The sequence below is a fragment of the Lipotes vexillifer genome, unplaced genomic scaffold, assembly GCF_000442215.2.
Source record: "Lipotes vexillifer unplaced genomic scaffold, Lipotes_vexillifer_v1.1 scaffold520, whole genome shotgun sequence".
Taxonomy (NCBI): Eukaryota; Metazoa; Chordata; class Mammalia; order Artiodactyla; family Lipotidae; genus Lipotes; species Lipotes vexillifer.
This window is the reverse complement of record NW_006784004.1, coordinates 2,242,018-2,255,678: the sequence shown is the minus strand read 5'-3', so window position 1 is coordinate 2,255,678 and position 13,661 is coordinate 2,242,018. Positions and strand designations below refer to the sequence as shown.

General features: G+C 38.9%; 1 protein-coding gene across 1 annotated transcript in view; it reads right to left on the bottom strand.

Moving 5' to 3' along the window:
- Nucleotides 1-13,661, bottom strand: part of CTNNA3 (catenin alpha 3) — a gene marked incomplete at its 3' end in the record, with an annotated part of 1,444,109 nt that overhangs the window by 11,655 nt on the left and 1,418,793 nt on the right. Inside the window, exon 14 of the mRNA XM_007456477.1 lies at nucleotides 4,242-4,404. Within this exon, the coding sequence (XP_007456539.1) occupies nucleotides 4,242-4,404 (163 nt within the window). The remainder of the gene's footprint in view (nucleotides 1-4,241; nucleotides 4,405-13,661) is intronic.

Below are 13,661 nucleotides of genomic sequence, written 5' to 3'. Positions count from 1 at the left end.
AAAGAGTGTGGCTGGTACCAGAAGACCTGGGATTTGGCCCCATTTCTATATGACTTGCATAAACTACTGAAACTCTTTGAGTCTAATTCCCTAATTAGTAAAATCAAGAAAAAATTACAAACCAAAACCCAGGGCTTTTGTTAAATAAGACAGCAATTTGGAAATATTCTATAAACTATAAAGTGTTAATGGTAAATGACACGCCTCTGTTTAAATAGAAAATATGGCTTAACTTATACTTAATAAAAATTTTAAGAAGCTTTTAGGATTTACAAAAAAATCTTATTATCAGTGAGTTTAAGAATTTTATTTTCTTAGTCTATTTTAATTTCTTTCTGAGTTTTTAAGATAAAAGATGTCTATTTCATCCTTGCTAAGGGCATGAACAGAATAAACAATGAGCTCTGAAGAATGCTCTATAAACCTGCAGCAAACCCACTCTCCTGTATCACCATGGAATGCCTGATCACTGGATATAACCAGAGGATCAGTCCAGTGAGTATTCATGCTTAATAATTAAGATAATCACTAATTTCCACCACTGTTCCTCTGCCACCTCATAAGGCATGCACTATTGGTCTTTTAGTATTTTGCTCTCATTGACTGTGGACTCTAAATCATTATTTGTTGGTTACAGACCTTTACAATGCCCAGTGGCATTTGCCACCAATGACAGCAGTAACAGATGATGTTGAGCCAAAGCTACTGGGAGTGAAATGCAGAAAGTAAAATGACAATAAATAACTGTCACTCCATTACTAAACAGTGCCTAAGACTGGTTCTAGTATATGTTCAATAGAGCAGAGCCTGCATAATCCAAGAACCAAAAAGGCATTTACTCCTCAGTAACAGCTGCAAATAAAAAGGAACCCAAACATTTGTCTTGTGCAGTGACAAGGAATTCTTCATTGAGCATGGCGTGAGTATTCAAAAAATTCTCGACAAATTCCACTTCAAAATTTTGTGATATCTTCTCAAATTAATGGTATTTGGCAAATATGTCAAAAGGTATACTCCGGCCAGTGGACACAAACTTCAGGAAATGCTGGATAGAATACAAAGTCTCAAATGGCCATAAGACTGAACATATGGACTTCCCTGGTGGCACAGTGGTTAAGAATCCACCTGCCAATGCAGGGGTTCAAGCCCTGGTCCAGGAAGATCCCACATGCCGTGGAGCAACTAAGCCCGTGCGCCACAACTACTGAGCCCACGCGCCACAACTACTGAAGCCCGTGCACCTAGAGCCCGTGCTCCGCAACAAGAGAAGCCACCGCAATGAGAAGCCTGCACCAACCGCAATGAAACCCCCCACTCACCGCAACTAGAGAAAGCCCGCCCCCAGCAACGAAGACCCAACGCAACCAAAAATAAATATATATTTTATAAATAAATTTATAAAAAATAAAATAAAAAAGACTGAACATATGAATATACTCTAAGTACAGGGAGGCAATTATAAGAAATATGGGAATATTAGGGATATAAGATGCCTGGGAGAGAACATAAAACCTATGTAAACATGATCTTAGTTCTGGTCAGGTGATTTAGGTAGAGGACAGATTTGAGTTATCCTCCTTGGCTAGTCATATAAATTTCAGGTATGACAGCAGAATCTGTTGTGATAAACTCACAAGATGGATATTCAATAAGAGGGTGTTACTGGAGTTAAGTTATTCATACTGTACAATAATTATTCTTTAAATTTAAAAAAACTGTACTCTTTCTTTCAGATTGCCAGAGTATCCTTTATTCTGTTCTCTTTCATTCCACTGATGATCTATCAGGTTTGTTGTGGTGGGGTTCTCTGTCTGCTTTTTAGTAAAGGATTCATTCTGCTAACTCTATGTCCTAAGTAAACCAACATGTGGTAATCACTAAAGTTCTTAGTGTGGAAACATAATCCACTTATTAGACAAGCTATATAAATCGGAGCCTCAGTGATCTTATTAGTAAAACTGGGATAATAATAGCAGTATAGCACAATTAACATGATAATTAAATAAACAGCACATGCGATGTAACTACCTTTTCTCATTTTACCCCCGAAGCAGAGACTAAGAATGGAAGGTAGTTTATCTGGGGGAATAGATCTTAAGGAACAGAGCTAAGAGCCTAAGAATGAATCAGGAAAGAAAGGAGAGCCGATCCAAAGATATGTTATCAAGCTGGTCACTGCTGTTGGAATTGGCTTGATCCCCTGGGGAACTTTTGGAGACCTGTGGAAAATGCACTTCTATATGGTCCATCCAAGGAATGGAAGAGTATTGGTTAAGAGTTGTTCTGGGAGGTGTTAGTGCCTCACATAAGGTTGTGTATGTATTAGACTATCTGATTTGCTTCCTGAGGGATTCCACACAGCAATTACAGGAAAGCCTCAAGGCAGGAAGTGAATAAAATCCAAGCTACCTGGAATGTATAGGGGAGATTTACAAAAGCAGAGAGTGGCTGGGTTGAATATAATGTTGCTTCCAGTAGATTTGATGGTGATGGATCTCTTTTACTAGATAGTGGTAAGGGTATAGCCCACAGGCATTACAAATGAACTGGATTATCAGGAAACTGTACAATGGAACACAAAGCCAGGATTCAGAGCACTTTCAGGGTGATTGCCACAAGGTTAGAAGCAGTGGCTTCTATGAAAGGTTATTAAGATCTGGAACCGTGGAGGTCATCAGCTTTATAACCACCATGGGCAAGTGGTCATTTAGCTGCTGTTTTTCCCAGAACAAAAATATAAATAATAATAAGAAGAACCTTCTCTTCTCAGCATATAAAGTTTATAAAACAGTCTCGTATGCATTGCTTTCTTTGGAGTTATGAACGATGCTGTGAGAAGGTGTAGTATTATTCTCATTTTTCAGATGAAGAAATCTGAACTTTCTAAATTTTAAGGTTCTTAACTCAGGTTTCATTGTCTACACGTGATAAGGCAGAATGAGAACTAGGGCATGTTTATATTAATCCTAGCATCCTAAAAGGTGCCTTTATTTTAAGAAAATTCCCTCCAATCAGTTACTTTGTGCGCCCTGACACACATGCTCCACCTCCAGTGGCCCAAGTGCATCAATCGTTCACTTCGCTGAAAGTGTAAGCAAAGTTTACCATTGCCAAAATTCATTTCCAATTCCATTGCCATTTGTAAGATTTGATCTCCTACTGAGAATGCCTACCAGATTTGAAGGAAACTAACTCCAGGTGCTGTGTGTCCCCTGGCTACTACAGGACTTATAGATCAAATAATTAGCAAGAAATAAAAACTCAAGATAACCAACATTTCTAATTAAACACAGGTATTGTGACTGACATATACCTGATTTAGGCAATTTGAATATTTGAAAACACAGGACTGTCTTAAATTTATCTGTTTCATACATCTCCAAATTTTATGACACTGAATTAAACTAATTAAATAATAATAATGATGATGATGATGATAATGATACTATCGCTACTTAGTTCGTTCTCAATAATGATTATTGAGAACTTACTAAGAGCTAGGCACTGTGTTAAGTGCTCTATTCATTAATTTAGTTGATTCCCACAGTAATCCTCATATAGAGAATAATATTAGTATACTTACTTTACAAATCAGAGAACACAGGTAGAGAAAGGCTAAGTGAGTTTCCCAGTAACCCAGTAAGGAAGTGGCTGATTTAGATGTATTCCCAGGCAGTCTTAGCCACTATGCTATACTATCTGGCTTTCAGACTCAAGTTCTATAGTCTGTTCTCCAGTTGCAAGCTATGAGTAGCTAGGACATCAAACTTTCACAAACTCCCAAGCATTGGGTATAAATAAAGTGAAACAGAACATCTCAGAGTAGTTCAAATATTGATGAACATCATCGGAGTGTGTGTGTGTGTGTATGTGTGTGTGTGTGTGTGTGTGTGTGTGTGTGTGTGTTGATGGAGCCAGAAGAAAGCATTGTAAAAAGGAAGAAAAGTAGAGGAATACTGCCTCAGAAGTTGATTTTTCTCCTCTAGAATTTCCAAGTATATTTACAACTTCGTGGTTTCTCTTTTCTACTCTAAACAAACAGGTACAAATTCCACTTTGATATTCCCATGACTGCTATAAAGACCAAAAGTAGTACGGAGTGATTCACTACCTAACCAGAAATGGCCTCACTGTGAGCTCTCAAGGTAGAGGAAATCATTCCCCTCATGATGGTGCTCCTGCATTCTAAGGCTCTTCTCCCTGTGCTTTACAAGACCAGCCCCAAATCCAGGAATCCCTACTGTGAGAGGCTGCCTGGATTGACAAGGAGAGGGCATGGCACACAGCTCTCCCCACAGGGAGGGGACTCACCCGGTCAGTTTTCCCTTCAGTCTGAACACTGGTGTGACTGCGGACCTCGTGATCTTCTTCCAGGTCAGAAACATCCTCTAGTTCCTCTGGAGTCTATAAAAAGAAAGCAAAACACTGCTGGTGGAAAGGCAAAATGGTAACCAGGCTGGCAGCACATAAAAAAAGGAAGCACAGAGTTATCAGTATGACCCAGCAACTCCACTCCTAGGTATATAAGTAAGCAGCTCTTTGTAGGAAACCGCCCTCAGTAGGACGCCCCTTTTACTGTCACTTTAGCAAAGCTATATTGTAACTAACTTTTAAACCAGGCACCTCCATGCTCTACTCATCTCTGGCTCAAGCACACCTTTCAAATCTTTTAATCACATGAAACGTTGCCTAACTTGTCTGATCTTTCCATAGATCAAAGAAGTAGAAATGAAGAATAAGTAATTAACAAATGACCAAATCTCTTCCCTAGCTTCCCCTTCAGTAATCTCAAGGACAAACTGAGATTACTTCCTTTCCTCCCTTTAAAAGCTTTCAGGCCCGAGCAGAATCTTCGGAGATGGTTTCTGGGGGATGTGGAATCCACCGTCTCCCCAGATTGCCAGCGTTTTGATTCAAGGCACCTTGCCTTTCTTTATCTCGAGTATTCATTGCTTAAGTGGCTAACAGCAGGACCCAATCCATTCAGTAACATACCCGAGAGAAATGAAAACATGTCCACACAAAAACTTGTAAATGAGTGTTCATAGTAGCACCGATCATAAAAGCCAAAAAACATATCTAGTGATGAATGAACAAACAAAATGTGGTAAATCCATACAATGGAATATCACCTGGCATAAAAAGGAGTAAGTACTGATACATGCTGCGACATGGATAAACCTTAAAAATATTATGCTAAGTGAAGGAAGTCAATCACAAAATAGCACATTACTGTATGATTCTATGTATTGGAAACTCTAGAACAGTAAAATTTATAGAGACAGATATTTGATTCGCTGTTTCTAAAGGAAGGAGTGGAGGAGAGGGTTGGGAGCAGTGACTCTAATGGGTGTGTGGTTTCTCTTTGGGATGAAAACAATGTTCTGCAATTAGATAGTGGTCATGGTCACATGATCTCATGAATATATTAAACCCACTAACTTTTGTACTTTAAAATGGTGAATTTTATGATATATGAATTATATCCCAACAAATTTTGAAAGAAAAGGAAAGCAAAAATCATCAGAAAGACATTTTTCTCTGAGTAGCAATTTGGCTAACCACTATGTGCTTACCGCAAACCAAGGCGTTTACAGGTGATAAATAAATGGAATAATTATCATTAAAACCATATGACAGGGCTTCCCTGGTGGCGCAGTGGTTGAGGGTCCACCTGCCGATGCTAAGGGACACGGGTTCGTGCCCCGGTCCGGGAAGATCCCACATGCCACGGAGCGGCTGGGCCCGTGAGCCATGGCCGCTGGGCCTGCGCGTCCGGAGCCTGTGCTCCGCAACGGGAGAGGCCACAGCAGTGAGAGGCCCGCGTACCGCAAAAAAAAAAAAAACAACCATATGACATCGACATCAAAACATCAGAAATTGAGAAATTAAATTTTCTTAGAACTTAATAAGTTAATATCAACTCTAGTGCCTATGCTAAATAGTTAACCTACTTTCATTTCTTGTTTTTTTTATGTCAGCTTAAACATCTCTTGTTCAGGGTGGTGTCTTGATTAAGAATCCCCTAGACTGGCTTGAGCTCCTCCACCAAGCATTTCCTGAAGCACTTTGCTTTCACTATCACAGTGCTCATCGTACTTTATTGTAAACATTGTTTGCTGAATTAGTAAGCCGACGGTTGAACTGTCTGTTCTTTGAGGTAAGGACTAGGTCTGCTCTGCTATCATCTCACCACAACCTAGTATTCATGCATACATGCTTTTGAATCAATGAAGCAAAATTAACAGTGATAGCCAAAAATACAGTTGGATATGAACAGAACAAAACAAAACATATCAGCAGCAACGACAACTTGTCCTCACTGAACCTCTACTGTGCTTCCATCTTCTGTATTTCAAACTAAATTGCTTTATTTGCTTTTTGTTGTTTTTCTCTGCTCAAGGTTTCCAATCCCTCAGTCCCACCATGGCAATAATTTAAAGATATCAGTCATTATTGCAAATACCAGTATTGCAAAGTAAAGGCGTTACTGCAAATATAAAGTACTTAATGAGAATTCATTTAATATTTTAGTTTACACAGTCTCAATTTTTTTTTTTTTTTTGCTGTACATGGGCCTCTCACTGTTGTGGCCTCTCCCGTTGTGGAGCACAGGCTCCGGACGCGCAGGCTCAGCGGCCATGGCTCACGGGCCCAGCTGCTCCACGGCATGTGGGATCTTCCCGGACCGGGGCGTGAACCCACGTCCCCTGCATCGGCAGGCGGACTCTCAACCACTGTGCCACCAGGGAAGCCCGACACAGTCTCAATTTTAATCTCTGATTCCTTTGTTACAAAGCTCTGGTGAGAAATCCAAAATACAAACGTTTAGGTTTCGTGGAAAATATCCAAAAGTGGAAGTGGAAGGTGTCTTGCATATACACCTGGCTGTTAAAGGGTGGAAAGGGGCAGGACCTGCCTCCTCAGAACAGCTCTGGTTTCCCTTAAACCTTGCTCTGCACACTGGCCCTTTTTTATTTTCAGGGCTGTGAAGGGCTTTCCTTCCCTGGGGCCACTCCAGACATGGGGACTTGCAATGATTAGCTCACACTGTGGGGCAAAATTACCAATTTCCTAACTACTAATGGTCTCAGAGTCTTTCTCAGCTCATGGATCTTTAACCAGCAATTTCTTTGTTCTCTGACACTTGGCACTGAGCAGCTCCCTTCACTCTGCATTGATTTCAACTGACTCTCATTGCATATTAATATCCACTCTCCCACCAAAGCCTCCAGTGTGCTAAGTAGTTGTTATCTATATGTTGATCTCTATATGCAGTCCTTCTTTGCTGCAACTACCTGCTGCTATGATCACAGGGCAATTTACGGGCAATTTACTCTCTTCTTAGGTATTAATAGCATGAGTTTGCCATGAGGGAATTTCTGTACAATCACATATTTCATTATTAGCTATTTTTGTGTATTCTTCCCAAACAGTCTTCAGAAAGGATCTTTACAATTTCCCTCTTGATACATTACCAGCCCCTGTAACATGTGAATAAGTTCAACTGATCAAATTCCTTTTCTTGAGTCCTGGTGTTTTGTAGCTGAAGGCTGTCTGGTGCCCCTGTTGTGATCTGTTTCTTATAAATGTCTGTTGTTTATTACTTGGATTATACTCTATCACGTGGTGATATATAACTTCATCATCAATCCCAGTATTCTGTGCAATTCGAAAATAACGTGACTTAACGGAAAGTAAGAGCAACTGCTGCTCTCAGAAGTCACAAGTACCATTTTTGTTGGTGATACGGCAGGAAGAGATAAGCCTACCATTTACGCCCACGTACTTATGTACTTTTCCTTATCTTTAACAGGGGACTAATAGTTTTCTTGCAAAACCACCACAACTGACCTCTTCTTTTCATGAACACAATCAGTGGAGGAGTGTTCAAAACACTTGCTGGCAGCATTTTGCATTCTGTAAGGTAAGCAGTTGGACGGCATTGTAAAAATAAAAAGTTAAATACACAATGTTACAGTTTAAGTGGAAACTAAGAAAGAAATAGGAGTACTCTAATCATTTGGGGGGTGTACATTAACACCTGCTGAAGACAAATAATAACAGAGCAAACATTTAAAAAAGGGAGGAGGGGCTTCCCTGGTGGCGCAGTGCTTGAGAGTCCGCCTGCCGATGCAGGAGACGCGGGTTCGTGCCCCGTTTCGGGAAGATCCCACATGCCGCGGAGCGGCTGGGCCCGTGAGCCATGGCCGCTGAGCCTGCGCGTCCGGAGCCTGTGCTCCGCAAATGGGAGAGGCCACAACAGTGAGAGGCCCGCATAACGCAAGGAAAAAAAAAAAAATAAAAAAGGGAGGAGGGAGGACGGGCTGCCCTATATTTACACTCTTAGAAACAGCTTGCTTTTACTCATCTAGTCACTTTGGAAGGTTAAACTTCTGGAAGGTGTGTGTATGTGTATGTGTGTGTGTGTGTGTAACTTGTGTGTTTCTAATCAGTTTTCATCCCGTGGGAGGGGAAACCAACTATCTTAGATCAGTGTTATACAGGAGAAAGACCATAAACTGTTGAATAATACAGACCTGAATTTGAATTCTGCCCCTCCAGTTAGCAATTACAGAACGTTGGGCAATATGTGTCTCTTTTTAAACTTTGGTTTCTTCAGAAAAAAATTCTGGATAATGATAACTAACCCTGAAGATTGCTGTGAGACTCAATTGTACTGAGAACACTTTAATTTAAGAGCTTAGTCCACAGAAACAGCTGGGGTGCAACAAAAGTTGTTTTGTTTTTTTCTTTTGCGGTACGCGGGCCTCTCACTGCAGTGGCCTCTCCCGTTGCGGAGCACAGGCTCTGGAAGCGCAGGATCAGCGGCCATGGCTCACGGGCCCAGCCGCTCCGCAGCATGTGGGATCCTCCCGGACAGGGACACAAACGCGTGTTCCCTGCATCAGCAGGCGGACTCTCAACCACTGCGCCACCAGGGAAGCCCAAAAGTTGCTTCTTTCTGTCTATAGTGCTTGTTCTCCTCTTCCCTCACTACCTTATCCCTCATCCCATCACAATGTTTTAGATTTGTATGATAAAACAATTTGGATGCCTCCATTTTACTCCATATCCGTTACTCTGGATTAACACATACTTACTAGCTGCCTCAAGTTATGTTCACCTGATTTTTAGTATACAATATCATTGTGCTAACAGGGTATAAAATAATTCCACATACAGTGCTTTCTTCTAAATTTCAAGTAAAGATCTCTTTTGATCCGATTTTAATCATGTACAAGAGTAAGATTACCTCTTAAATTTGTCCCAGCACAGATACACTCTGACATAGATTCTCAGGGATGACAGAAATAACTTTCCTTCTTTAAGCTGAGCTGTCTCTAAACCAGACCAATAGGAAGATATCCTATTTTTTTCTGGAAAAAGTGAAGTTAAACTCAGTTATTACTCATTTATTTCTCCTATCAGAATTCAGGAAAACTATTTCGTATTTTCCTATTTTAACTCTTGCTTATTGTGAAGCCTTCCTTAGGCAACCCAAAGTGATGTGAAATAGCTGGGTTTCCTCCACCTTTAAATAGCAAAAATATTACCTAATCCTTAGTTATTGTGAAGATAAAAGATGATGACGGACTGGAACATTATTCAGTGACTAGAAAAATACTGAGTGTTCAATATTGTTTATGATTATTAAAAATTACTATTACAGTACTTTAAGATCGCACTTTATTTATGTAACGGAGTCCAGAAACAAGTATAGAACGTGAAAATAGGCTGAGGTTTTTATATAGAAACTGAGCATGGAACAAACAGCAGTAGTACATGAAGCTTCAGGGTCACAATAAATTGGTGGTGAATATATATAATTTTAAAGATATATTTATTGAGGTATAAATGACTGCATTTATATTGCTTTCTCACCCTCCACACAAAGGAGCTCAATGCTTCCTACAGACATTAATTCTTTCAGCATCCTTAATGAGACAGGTAGGCAGTATTATTATACCTTAAAATTCACTTGCACAAGACTTTATAAATGTTTAATATTTAAATATAAGGAAATAAATTTGTGGTCACCAAAACAGCAAAAATAAGGAAAGAAAGAAAGAGGGAAAGAAAGAGAAAGAGGGAGGGAGGGAGGAAAGGAGGAAGGAAGAAAAAATAAAGGAGGAAAGAAAAAGGAAAAAAAAAGATAGTCTAGGAAATAGGAGTCATGCTTGGCATTTTCTTCTCAGAATTAAGGTTGAATTCTAAATCATACACATGATTTGATCATAAATCATACTTCTCTGATTACCCCTCAATGGCTTACTACAATCAAATAACTGCCACAACAATGTCAGTGGTGGTCTGACACAGAGAAGGAATCATGCTATGGATAGTATTCTGAAACAGGAAGCTGCAATAACATGTTCAGTGAGATTATCTTAGCTGAGGTGATAACAGGCTGATTTTGGAATGTTAGGAGAGACCAGAATTAAAATACATTTTAAAAAAAAGGAATAGATATAACAATAGCACAATTCAAATTATAGAAAACTAAAAAACACCCCTTGTTGAATGCACACACACACATACACACACACACATACTTTTTTATTTTTCTTCAAGAAATCAATATTCTGTTCTTGGCATTTATTGACAAGGTTGTTGATCCTTTTCCTGAGCCACTGTTTTTGTAGTTTCCAAGTCCTATAAATTATTTAAAGGGTCACATCTCAGAAAAATGTAACCATCACATTTAACTGTCAAGCATTTCAAAATATTACCAGAAAATAAAGTATACAACTGGTTGTGTGTTACACATGGGCTTTTTAAAACTACAAACCCCTGGAATCAGCCTTTGAGGGAGAGGTCCAGTAACCTATATTTTTATAAAGTTGTACAAATGATTCTGATGTGTAGTTCTTCATGAGAACCATTCGCCTGACATTGAATTTATTTTAATTTTTTGATTGGTTTAGGCTTAGTTAAGTGTCCCTGTAACAATATGAGTTGCAAGACTGTAGCGGCAATAGTTAATCCCAGATTTTCCCTGTCACCTGAAATGCAGCCATTTTGCATTTTAAGTATGCCTTCCATTGCTTGTCAGTTGGAGGGTTAATTTATCACATTCTTGGACAGATAATAAGTGGCCAGAAGCCATTTTGACTATTAAACTAAATTATACAATCAGTTGGAGTTTCCAGAGTTGTCAGAGACAAAGGACTTTATTTCTCATGGCAAGCACTATGGATCCATAACACATGGACTTTTTCTACTCCTCAAATACGCCCCAATCATCAGTTTATTCCACATCAAGATCTTTGGCTCCTAGTATCTACTGCTCTCCTTCCTGGCATGCTCATCCTGCAGCTTTCACATAGCTGGACCTTTCTACCATAGGAGTTCATATAGCCTATACTCAACCCTTTCCAGGCTTCCCTGGTCAGCTCATCTGAAGTTAACCCTTTTTCCTACTTTACTTATTAATTATATCACACCCTGTGCATTTTTTTTTTTAGCTGCTTCACTGCCACCTATCTTGAACCATAAAATGTCTTTGAAAAGACAACTCAAAAAAATCCTACTTGTTTCTCAGGCTGGCACACTGGCTTTAAGTTATACGAGCTTGAAAGCAATTCAGTTTTGGCCCATAATATGATAGCATGAGCAAAAGCTTGCCAATGGATCTGCCAAAAAAAAAGGCTCCTGAGTTATTTCTTTTTCTTCTCTTTTCTTTTAAAGTTCCATATAAATTAGGCTATACTAATCAGCAAAACTACTAAATGCATTTTGGAAAGAGCTGAGTTTATATCCTATTTATAACCTATTTCCAAATTATAAACAGAAAACCTAAGGTAAGTAACTTGCCAAAGTTCTTATAGCAAGGCAGGGACTGTGATGCAACAGAATATAAAGATTGTATATCTGGATTCTAGGTCAAGTGCTGCCTTCAGTAGCTTGTGACCTCAAACAAGTATTTAACTGGCTGAGAACATACCTTCTTCAGAAGTAAATGAAAGGACTGAACTAAATGATTTGTAACATCTCATTCAATTCTACTGTTCACTCTATAAGTCTATTGCAGGTTTAGTGACACTGTATCGGGAAAGATACTTTTTTTTTCAAGAAAATTCTGAATTAACAGTATACCCTTCTTTGGAAATGCTAAACACAATTTTAGATCCCAAGTCCCTTTTGATTTGTTAACCTCTCAGGAGAACAGAAACAACTTTTTATACTTATTTTGTCCAGGACTACATAGGACAAAGTTAGGGCTCTTCACAGGCAGTAATTGATGATGCCATGGAGAACTGCAGCAGTACAATTACAGTCATTGCGCTATAGGTGAGAATGTGCTGTTGTTGGAAATGATGCAATAATAAAAATAATCGTAGTAGTGGAGATGATGGTAATGGTGCTGGTGGCAACAGAGGCAGCAGATGACTAATCACACAACCCGATCTTTAACTCTTAGGTGTACACACTGCTACCACGAATATCAGACACATTCTGTTGTATTTGACGAAGGAAAAGCTCAACTTTTCCATCAAACCCTATGCCAAACAGACTATTTATGTGAATGTGTGTTCTTATCTTTAGAATAAACAGCTGAAGAGAGGTTATCTAACTTAAATATTATTTTTTTTCAAAAAAACTATTCTACAGATGTTAAAACGAGTTTCAGAGAATATCTAAGGGCAAAGAAAAAGCATTTAATACTCTTAACAATGTATATGTACATATATTCTAATTACAAAAAACAATGCATATATATATATATATATATATATATATGAGAGTGTTAGAGTGTTATATGTGGCTTTCTTCTTTATAATTGATTTGTTTCTAAATTTTTACAATATATATTTATTATGTTTATCATCAGAGGAAAAAACAAGCAATGAATGTTACAAGAAAATCTGCTTAAGGCTGAATATGCCACTTCAAGGACATGTCAGCAATAAAAAAAAAGAGCAAGATTGCAAAACTCACTGCACGGGAGCAGAGCTGGCCTTGTCACTCTGCAATAGGTCTATCAGTGTGGCACTGTATTTGAAGATGGTGTGGACACAGACAAAAGCTCTCAAGAGGGGAGAGGAAAATTGCACTGTAGGTCTTCATTATCAGAGCAAACACTAAATAAGACTGATAGCAGATACAGAGATCTATACCTCATCAGGCCCTTATGCTGTTCCCCTATATTGCATGGTCTCCTTCTTAGCACTGTGGATCCATGAAAGCAGTTGCTTTCTTATTTCATGGATCACATTTTCAGGGTCCTGGAAATTGGTTTTATAAAAGTATTCTGTAATAAAGATTTTATGGGAAAGAAGAGTTGTGGTGTGACTTCCCAGCAGGGATATATATTTTTTAACCTATAAGAAATCTTCCAGAAATTGTTAGGCAGCCAGGCATAATATCAACGGTCCTAACCAAATTCATCTATCTAGATTTGCAAAGTAATCCCAGGCACAGTAATAAAGCAAAAACCTGCCTGCTGTGTTCCAGCCATGGGTATTATGTAAGGCTAAGCAGGATGTCCACACCTGACACTCCTATTTCACACTGAACTAAAAAACGGAAAACTATGAAAGAAGTTCCACATTACAAAGGAGATGTTGCTCGATGAGACAGTAATTCAGATCTATGTTAGACTTTTGTACATATTATTCAGGGTTACTGGATTGAAGTTTGCTTTATGGGACGTAAGA